The 10,982-nt window shown below is 39.5% G+C and overlaps 1 protein-coding gene across 1 annotated transcript in view; it reads left to right on the forward strand.

The window, feature by feature from the left end:
• The window catches only part of SPTLC1 (serine palmitoyltransferase long chain base subunit 1), a 75,023-nt gene extending 65,070 nt beyond the window's left edge, over positions 1–9,953 (forward strand). The window contains exons 12-15 of the mRNA XM_088470040.1: positions 1,791–1,845; positions 4,296–4,413; positions 5,012–5,085; positions 6,212–9,953. Of these exons, the coding sequence (XP_088326166.1) occupies positions 1,791–1,845; positions 4,296–4,413; positions 5,012–5,085; positions 6,212–6,305 (341 nt within the window). The 3' untranslated portion in view covers positions 6,306–9,953. The remainder of the gene's footprint in view (positions 1–1,790; positions 1,846–4,295; positions 4,414–5,011; positions 5,086–6,211) is intronic.
• Positions 9,954–10,982: the final 1,029 nt, after the last annotated feature.

The raw sequence follows: 10,982 nt of genomic DNA on the forward strand, positions 1-10,982 counted from the left end.
TACCTTTGGGGGACTGTCTGAAGGTTGCAGGGTGGTTTCCAAAATGTTGCACCCCAAAACCCCAATTCTGCACTTTTTTTCGTCACCCATTCCTTGGTGATACTTTTTCGTAGGGCCGAATGCAATATACTTTTCGCACCGGTGAAAATGACGTTCGAGCGAAAACATCGCTCCATATTGAATACCCCTACTAATGTTCCAGAATTATCTACCTTACAGCCAGCTAGAGCAAACACTGCGGTAACAGTCACCGCTCCAGGTCTGATACCTATAAGGAATATTTGCACAACTGTGTAGATAAAGCGTCATTGCAGCAGTCCATTCAGCTTTATTAGTACATATGGGCAAATAACCATTTTCTAGATACGCAACAATCCGTATCTCTGTGTGTTTTCCTGAGAGGCGACCCTTGAAGTTCTGCTATTTGCAGATGACTGGATAAAATATGAGGTGGACATCATCTTTAGATATATATGTAGTAATAAGTCTGGACTTAATCCAGTCTTGTGCTGATGTCCTAAGTTCTATTTTTATTTTTTAAATACAAATGATAGTTATATATTTTTTGTTTTCTGGAAAACCATTGAATTTCTAAAGAAACTACAAATTAAACTACACCTAGCACTAAACCAGCGGTTCCCAAACACAGTCCTCAAGGCACCCTTATAGTCCAGGTTTTAAGGCTATCCATGCTTGACCACAGGTGACTTAATTAGTACCTCAGTCAATTTGATTTAACCACCTGTGCACAACCATGGATATCTCTAAAACCTGAACTGTTAAGCTGGCCACACATCTAAAGATTATCTGTCCAAACAGCCAACTAGTTGATTGGTTGGAATGAAAATCTGGTAAGGTATACAATCAGCAATTTGCTCCCAAACGCTGGAAAATGGACAAAAACTATTGTTTGAACAATTGTTTAGATCAAACATATAACAAACTTGTCTGACGACCATTTTCATCTGTTTCCTGGCATTTAGGAGCAAATTGCTGATCATCATTTACTCCCATATGTTACCAGATATTCATTCCAACCAATCAACAAGTTGGCTGGTTGGATGTAAGTTGGTCTAGTGTGTGGCCAGCTTTAGTGTGCCTTGAGGACCATGTTTGGGAATCTCTGCACTAAATGCTAAATATTCTGAAATTGATCTTCTATGAATATCGCATTTTTTCGGGTTTGGCCAGAAACTATCAAAATTCTTGCTCATTCTTCAGATAGAGTATTTGCTAGGTATTTATTGTTCATTAATTATCAATAATTGTAATAGTAATTTCTTTCATCATTGCAATGGACAGAAAATTGCTACATGTTTTGCGAGCATAAGGTTTTATTTGTAAGGGCGATGGTGTGGGCCAAACTTCTTGAATGCAAGATAAGTGTGCATTTAGTATAATCCACTTAGTACATAGCGCTCCCATGTGTGCTGGTTTTATTTTATTTTACTTTTTTTTTTTCCATCCAAGATCTTTTACATTACCTGTTTTGCCATGACACAATCGCGGGATATGTGTGAATAGATTCCTATAAGTGCTTTACCTTATTTACCACCTTAAAGTAAGCTTGGATTAGATTGTATGACAAACTTCAGGTCACATGAGTGTTGGGACTTTACTTCAAATTTATGGGAGCCCTACTAGTATTGTAACCTACCAAAACCACTTGCTGCTTGATTACCTCTAATGATTATTTATTTTATTTTTTTACATGTTGTGGTTTGTACATTGGTGACAGCAGAACTTGACAATCGATATTACTTACCAGGCCGCCTTTCTTTTTCTAACAGAAATTTTCCACATTTTGAGAGAAAAGTGTAAAAGGATGCACAAAGCCTTGCAGGGGTAGGTATGTGTGTGTTAGAGGGAAATCCGCTTTCAATATTGTGGTGTTAATGTAATACTTTAAGCTCATTGAAGGAGAAGACTTTTACCAAAACTGTATATGAAGGGAGATCTGACAATGTACTGTAGCAGGGGTTGCACAAAGGTGTAAAACACTTTTAAATACTCCCCAGCAATGTTTGATATCCAAGTCCTAAAAAAAACTATGGTTCTTAAACTGACAGGTATAAGTCACTATGTGACTGGACTTGTACATTTCATATAGTGTACATATTGGCGCTTATGTGGGATTAGGGCTTTCTCAGCCTGCTCGGCACATAATGAGACTATAATGAGAAAGCCTTCTCTTGATCAGCTACGTACGTACGAAATTCCTGACTGATGCTCTGATATAAAACATCATGCACAGGAAGCAAGTTCTGAGCTTTATTTTTCCCTTTGTATGTGACCTTTTCACTTTCTCATCTTATGTGCAGTATGACAAAGAGCAATAAGATCTGTGCGTGGAACACTTAGGCTGCACACATTAGTGTCACACATTCTTTTGAGAACTGAAAGATCATCTGTGTAAATGGTGTTCTCCGCATGAGATCGTTTTGTGTCATGCCCTTGGGCAATTGCTAGCTTCACAAGAACTGTGGCAGATGTCTTCAATCCCCTGTGACCCACCAAAGACATCCAGCAGTCCTCACACGTTCTCAGTATGTTATTTGAATTTATTTTCTTCTTGGAGCTTCTTTATATGACAATGCATTGCCTTGGGATAGTAGGGAATCTTTAAACTGCTTCTAGCATTAATGGACTATTGTTATCCTTTAATAAGTACATCAACAGTATGAACAGAACAAGAAAAAAGTGACTTATGCTGGGTACACACTGGCCGATCAATTGATCGGCCAATATATCGTGCCCCCGTCGGCCAGTGTGTATAGACGATATGTCTGTGAACGATGTTGTGCACAGACATATCGCATTGCCTGTGCTGCACAGCCATTGAACAGATATGTCTGCAGACGTATCTGTCCATCGGCAAGTGTGTATGGGCGATCAGCCGATCGCCCGTGCACAGGGCTGCAGAGAGGGGGGGGGGAGCCACGAGCGGGTACTACTTACCCGGGTTCGGCACAGCTCCCCATCCACAGCAGCCCAGCACACGCTGCTGTGTGCTGGGCTGCACTGGGAGACTGTCCGAGGCTGCTAATGCAGCAGCCCAAGCAGTCTCCTATGCCAAAGGGGGGGAGCAATCATGCTAATCGTGCCCCCCTTTGGCTGTGTGCCGGGCTGAGGGGCATCGGAAATGTGTGGTTTGTTTTCCTCCCGAAGGGGGCGTGGCCATGCCTCCCGCGATTAGGCCACGTCCCCAGTCCGGCTCGACCCGCTGCAGCAGCAGATGATGGTTGTTCAGTGTGTATGAACGACCGACATCTGCAGATATATAACTGCAGATCACTCTATCTTCAGATATATCTTGTCAGGTGTGTACCCACCTTTACAGAACATTGCAGGACAAGCGGCGGGGCGGCCAAAGCCAAAGATTTGGTACTGTTGGCAGTGTGAAGGTGATGATGGTATAAATGAGTGAATGAAAAGCACATGAGGGAAGAGGGCCCTGCTCATGAGAACTTACAGCCTAAAGGAGAGTGGCAGACAGACAGGGCTGACACATGGGAGAGGCAGTGAGCATGGAGCCACACACGCTCCAAGCAGTATGGAAAGAGGCATAATAATATGGTGAGATAAACATCACAAAATCCATTTTTGGCAAAATTTGAAGTACATTATAATTTTGTAATAAAAATTGAGTTTGTATTTTTTCACATTTGTGAAAAAATAAAAAACATTTATTACAAAAATTGTTTGTCTGAGCAGACGTGTTTTCCACCATTTGGCCATACAGTAGCCTTTTTTTTTTTTTTCTGAGAAATTTATTTCTCATGGTGAGACTGACATCAGCGATCCTAAATACCATGATCTTTATGAATATTGTTCCTAGAGGTGTAAAAATATCTTTCTTGGTTAGCTGTGTCATTAACAAGAGTGCCACAGCTGTAGGGAAGGGGAGGGGGATCCTATGCAGGTCCTAGCTGTCACCACTTTCACCAAAATCGTCAGGGACATAACCTGTTTATATAAAATCTTATTAAAAGTTTCCTCAAGTGCAAAACCAGAAGGCAAACCTTGGGTTGTATAGGGGACTGAACAAGCAGTATCTCTATCACAATCCAAACTCCCGTCTAGAACTGAAAGGCGCGTGGACGCTCTCAGTGTCGCCTCTCTGTTATATGGATTCAAACATCCTAAATAAGCATCTTCTCTGAAATAGAACTTGCATAAAATTGCCTGGTGGGTATAATTTGTCCATTCGGTGTCTAATTTTGGTGTCCTTGATGATTATATTTTAGATCATTTTTCTTTTTGTAATCCTAGAATCCTGTATTTATTTTATTTAGTGTTCAAGGTTTAAAAGTTGTTGGTGAGAGTTTCTCCCCCGCATTACATCTGCAGTTAGACAAAAGTACCGGAAGCCGGGAAAAAGATATGAGGCTACTACAAGATATTGTAGATCATGTAAGTGCTATAAATGACCACTGATTTATTCCTTGTCTGATTTTAAACTCCTGCATATCTGCAAATGTAAAGTATTATAATAAATGCCGGTAATTCTATCCAGATCCTGCAGACTTCTCCTTGACCCTTTCAACCAATCCCTTGGAGACTAGTGTTGAGACTTTTATACAGTAATAAGCCTACTATGCAATGATGAAATTGTATCTTTGTGTAGTTTTTATGTCAGCGTGTGTGATTACTTAGTTATACCAGTGACAAGAACAAGGAAGTGATGGGAAAAAAATTGTATTCATTGAAGTCTGATTCTCTGATAACTATAAACAAAATGAGATGGTTTTCTTTGTGTCTACAAGGCTTGATTTAGTCACTTCACAGAGGCCTCTTGGAATTTTCGGTTTACTTAGATATATGCTCTTTTCTCCTAGTCTATAATCATAAGTGTAAGTGGCTTTAATAAGGCCTGATCATCTGATATAACCAGATCTATGATGGTAGTACAGTAAAAGGTTTAGTGAGAACAGTTATAGGTTTGGCATGCCAACTATTTAAATGCATAACATATGGTCTTTATACTAAACCTGATTCATTCATGTTTCAGTGCATGAATAGGAAAATTGCATTAACTCAAGCTCGTTATTTGGAAAAAGAGGAGAAAAATCTCCCACCACCAAGGTAAGTCACACTGTACAATTTTCATTTGCAGAATTATGTAACAGGAATTTATTTACTTTACTTCCTAGGTTTTAGCTGTATTTGGGAAATCTTACTGTAGCTGACATCATAGCTTCCCCGGGATATATTGCAAATATTACTCAGAGTATTGTGTGTGAGTTAACAACCTGTTACTAAGTAACTAAACCAGTGGTCTTTTATGGTATGGATGTCTGTAAACGATAATCCCTCCATCCAAATGCTCGCCTCTTGGAGCAGTGCAGAGAAATTAAATTGAAGATTGTCAAACGAATGAAAGGCATAATGTCTTCAATAGTTTTGCACATTTTGCATTGCATGTTACGATTATTTTATTCTACCCATTACATTTTCCACCCCAGCCATCTTCTGTCCTTAGTGCATTGGTGTTCCTCTCCTTTAACAATTACCTCTTATTTTATTTAGCAAATCCTGACAAGCTCATGCAATGGTTATGCCTTGCATTCTTCGCTGCAGTGTCACACATTTCATGTTGCACAGGGCAGCTGCCCAGGTGTCGGCATACACCAATATGGGGCCAGAGTTTCCTGCAAGGTCGGGGTGTCTGCATATTAAGGTGCCCATCCACTAGCAGACATGAAAACGACTGCCCGATTACGACATTGTAACCGTGCAGTTGTTTGTCAGTCTGTGATGAGCCTGCACTGAACGAGCAGTCATTCAGTGCAGGCTCATCAATCATCTGCAAACATGCTCAACCTGACGCTATCGTCAGGTTGACCAGCATATTTGCACGATGATAGATGTCTAAACGACCAGCGGGCACACACATCACTGGTCATTTTAGACATTTTTGCAAACTATTTGCAAACAATTTATGAACGATCATTCTCATTCAATCGCTCAACTTAATTGTCTAGTGGATGGGCACCTTTTACACAGGAGGAATTGGTGTTCTCTCCTCTGGGCTGAAGAAGAGCAGAACAACGAGTTTTATACATTAACTGTAAATAGACAACTTTCTGATGTTGGTTGATTTAGTTATTTTGTTCTTAGGAAGAATATATACATGTCTTATTACTCAATGAGCTATGCTTAGATTCGCTATACTCCGTGAATCACCTGCTTTCTGTTCTATGTCTTACAGCATTAGAGTGATAGTGACTGTAGAGCAGACAGATGAAGAATTGGATACAGCTGCCTCAGTGATCAAGCAAGCAACATCTTTATTACAGAATTAATTCTTTTCTTGAAGAACATACATTTACATAAATTGATGGCATCCTAATGGTACAGTGTGAGGAATTCATACAGAAGATATTACATATCTAATATTAGAGCAGCATATATTACAGGACTGAAGGAGAAAAGATTCAGCTGAGCCGAAAAAATGTAGATGAAAACCAAATAATTTCATGACTTATTGTCATGTGCCTTTTTTACTATTATTACGCTGTGACTTTTTCTACTTTTTTTTTTTAATCCTGTTTACTTGCAAATAAAAAGTTATTCCCTTACATATGTCTAGAAATGCATGGAAGTATTTATGAATCCGTTTTCATGTAAACTGGAGCAAAAATACCATGTGCAATGAAATGTCATGTTTGTGTTATTTCTTTCTCTGTTAATACAATCTACATAAGACATATATTTTCTAGAAGCGTAGTAGGTGTGTGCATATTGCAGTGGTGTGTGTACACATATACATTACATAGCCAAAAGTATGTGGACACCTGAACATAACACCCAATGTGCCTGTTGAACATCACATTCCAAAACCACAGGCGTCAACTTTGAGTTGGGCCCCTCTTTGCTGCTATTGTTGCTTCCATTCTTCTGGGAAAGCTTTTCACTAGATTATGATACATAGTTTTGGCGATTCACATCTATGCAGCCACAAGAGCATTAGTGATGTTAAGCACTGATGTTGGGTGATGAGTTCTGGCTTGCAGTCTGTGTTCCAATTCATCCCAAAAGTGTTTAGTGGGGTTGAAGTCAGGGCTGTGTGTAGGCCCGTCAGGTTCATCCACACCAAACTCTGCAAACCATTTTTTAATGGACCTCACTTTGTGCATGTTGTTTTGCTGATACCATGAAAGGGGATGTAGTTTATGTGCCGGTGGACGGGATGCCGGTATTTCATACCCAACCCCATGAAAGGGCCGTGTGCAGGCCACAAAGTTGGATGCCCAGAATTCTATAGACTGTCACTATGCCATAACATTTTCCTTTACAGCCCAACCAGTGAAATACTGCCCCAGACCATTATTTCTCCCTCCTCAAATATTATAATTGGCAGTACTCATTCATGCAGTAATTGTTCTCCTGGACACCAAGCCCAGATTCGCCCATCAGACTTCCAGCTAGTGAAGTGTGATTGGAAACTCCCAGATACTGCATTTCCATTGCTCTAGTGTCCAGTGGTGGTGTGCTTTACACCACTCCAGCCAATGATGACATCCTATGACAGTGCCATGTTGAAAGTCACTAAGCTCTTAAGTACGATTCATTCTGCTGCTAATGTTTGAATATGGAGGTTGCATGGTTGTAAGCTTGATTTTTTTTTTTTGTTGCTGAAATAACCAAACAAACTAATCAGAAAGGATATCCACATACTTATGGCCATGTAGTAACTGCGGTCCTCAGGGAACACTAACAGTGCATGTTTTCTATAACTCCTTGCTGGCACACAACTTTATTCATTAAGCTGGGTGCACATTATGCAGATCAGATAAACGCTCTGGTCCTCTGAGTGATTACCTGATCAGTGAGCACCCCTTTCACACTGAGCTATTTTTTAACTCCATGTGTACTTTCTTCAAATGGATTGGGAGGTTGTTTATCTCAATTTTTAATCGGCTGATAACATGCAACCTCCGTATCGGAGCTCCTGTAGCCATTTATCGGCTAACGCTCCTGCATATACAGTACATTTATGCAATTATCGGGCCTATTGGCCGATATCGAGTAATCTTCCCAGTAATTCCATAGGTGTGTACCCAGCTTTACTCACTGACACATTTTAAAAGATCTACAGGTGGAGCTAATTATTTCACTTCTGATTCTGTGAGGAGACCTGGAAAACATGCACTGTTAGAATGCCTTGGGGACAGCAGTTGGGAAACCCTGATGAATTGTATAACATACTCTTTAGTAAGTTACATGCAGACATTTAATTTTGGCTCCAATTATTTCACATCTTTAACAAGAAAAAATTACAACATTTTTTAGAGCCAAGCTATCACTATTTTATATTTGCTGACCGTATTTAGTACAGTGTATAAAATAATAGAATAACTGATTTGTATAAACTAATATGCATTTTCCTATATCTCTAAACTTGTATTATAACTTTTTTTTTTTTAAATAATCTTGTAATTTACATTTTTGTTTTATATTAATCTGATTACATAACTGAAATATATATATATATATATTATCCTCCAGTGAACAAAATGTGGTGGTCAACACTAATGTACGTATAGCCGTTCTACCTATAATTACAGGTCAGTAGAGTCCTCCAGGGCAGTAACCTATGGTATATCACTAAATTGTATCTCTGAAGGGGGTTGGTGCTATACACTTCTGTTAAGCAACATTGGCTATTTTATGATTGTTTGTGGAGTGTTTTTATTTTGTCTCTTTATTTGCCATTATAGCTATTAACCTGTTCAGTGCCATATCAGATCATTACACCCAGACACTGCAGATATCATTATCTATAGGTTCTTGATGACTCAAGTGCAGTATATCTGCTTTAGACGCCTTGATTACACAGTTTGCCTAGGTATGACGTAGTCCTAGTCGCTGTGCAGATGTCAGTCTTACACATCATGGTAAGGAACTTCACAATTTGCAGCTGGACAATTTTCAAGTGTATCTATGCCATGAATGCATGATGAGAGTAACATTAAAGTTTCAACCCGAAAGGGCAAATCATTCCTAAAACGCACTTTGATTTATATGAAAGAGCTGTATATGGAAAAGTGTTTGCAAGTAAAAGCACTAAATATGGAGACCAGCAAATAAAGAAAAAACTAGAGTGTAGCAGTTGCCTGTGCAGTGGAAGCAGCAGTTTCTTGTGTTAAGCCAACATTGTTATGAGCCACACTATACGGCCCATCTGTTCACTAGGACCCTGTGACATCACTGGGGCATGTGGATTGGTCCGTTCACAAAATATCATGGCAAATAAATATATTTCGGCGACATGGTTTCAAATTAGGTGAGTGACAATGTAGAATGACTGAGAATTTTATTTTTATTTTTCTCAATTTATAAATACTAACATACAAAGAACACAAGGTTGGCAATATAAGTAACAATATGTAACCAATATTCCCGAAAGGGCCATATGATTTAGTCACCCCACTGTAAGACAGCCTGCCATACTTGCAGCATGCTGTTATTTGGTCTGCGTGTACCTGTTCCAAATGATTGATTGTGGCCATTAATGTGATGCATGGCTATGGTAACACAAGCCTAGAAAGAAATGCTACTTCCTGCCACTGTGTTATATCAGGTGATTAGTTGCACTTGACCTATTGCCTGTACTCTGAACTTAAATTGAGCACAATGGGTTTTAACTACTGTATCTAACAATGTTAATTTATCTTTAGTTTAGTTTTGTCTTGTTGTGGGCATTTTGTCACAGTTATAATACATCTTATACCAGCTTGTGTGTCATGTTTTATAGTGCTTTAATGATGGGAGTAAGGAAACCTGTCCATCTGATACACAACCCTCATTTATAACCAAAATATGATATATTATTGGAATTACTTGTATATTAACTAAAGGAATTATAATGGCAACTGTTGATAATTGTAACTTTTGAGATTCTATCTTCCTAAATAAGCTTTTTAAATAAATAATAATTTGTAACAGAATGTTTTGTATTGAATTTCCTTTTAAGATTTTTATTTAAATGTGCCTTTTTGTTGCAGCTAAAAGCTACACTGCTACAATTGGGATACAACTTTGTTTATATAAAAGTTTAAAATAAAATCCTTTGTTTTATCTTTACATACACCTGTGACTCATGTTTAACTTTGTGAAGATTAAGTTACTCGTTGCAGTCTGTAAATAAGGGCCTGATTCAGAGCTGTGCGGAAACCTGATGGTTTATGTACAGTGCCAGTTGGCTATCTGCGCTTGCACAGGATCTGCACTACCGTCTCCGTGCCCCTAAGTCGCAGCATGATTGACATGCTGTGGTGGTTTGGGGGCGGGGAGTGGGCGGTGTCAGCCACTGTTCCCGAAAATTGGGGCACATCGCCCCAAATTTCTGGGTGTACCAAGGCAAGTGTTTGCGTCTTCTGACGCAGATTTACTGACCTCAGCTATTAAGCTGTAACTGCCATTCTGAGTAGCTTTAGGCTCACTCAGATAGCCGATCCTGCCACCGATGGTCGCAATGCTGATACGATGTCTTGTCATTGAACGCAGCACTCTAATCTGCGGTGCCGTTAGGAGGCGTCTTTTTTCCTCCACCACCTACAGCTGCATTTCTATATGTTGGCCACGCTGCTGCCGCCGCATAGTCTTTGTTAGAATATGTGTGTTAAAACTTTTGGACCAGTAGACTTAAATATTTAAGCAAATAGGAAAAAATGGCTCTTGTTATGAATTTCTTATTCTGAAATATTAAGAAATCTTTAGGAAAAAGCAAAAAATAAAAACTTTCCCTGGGGGTGCAGCACAGCTGGAGCCCTTGTCCTAACTTGTCACAACGCCAGAAAAAGTGGGCTTCTGCCAGAATAACGGCTTTGCAATGGTGATCCTGTGGCTGAAAATTAACTTCTTCTGTCTAATCACGGCAAGTGTCTAATGACAGGCGTCAAAATCCCGACTCCTGTCATTAGATCTACGCTGGGAGCCCGACTCCTGGCATATCGATCGAAGGTAAGCTGTGGAGG

The sequence above is a fragment of the Taudactylus pleione genome, unplaced genomic scaffold (assembly GCF_031769625.1).
Source record: "Taudactylus pleione unplaced genomic scaffold, aTauple2 ptg000095l, whole genome shotgun sequence".
Classification (NCBI taxonomy): domain Eukaryota; kingdom Metazoa; phylum Chordata; class Amphibia; order Anura; family Myobatrachidae; genus Taudactylus; species Taudactylus pleione.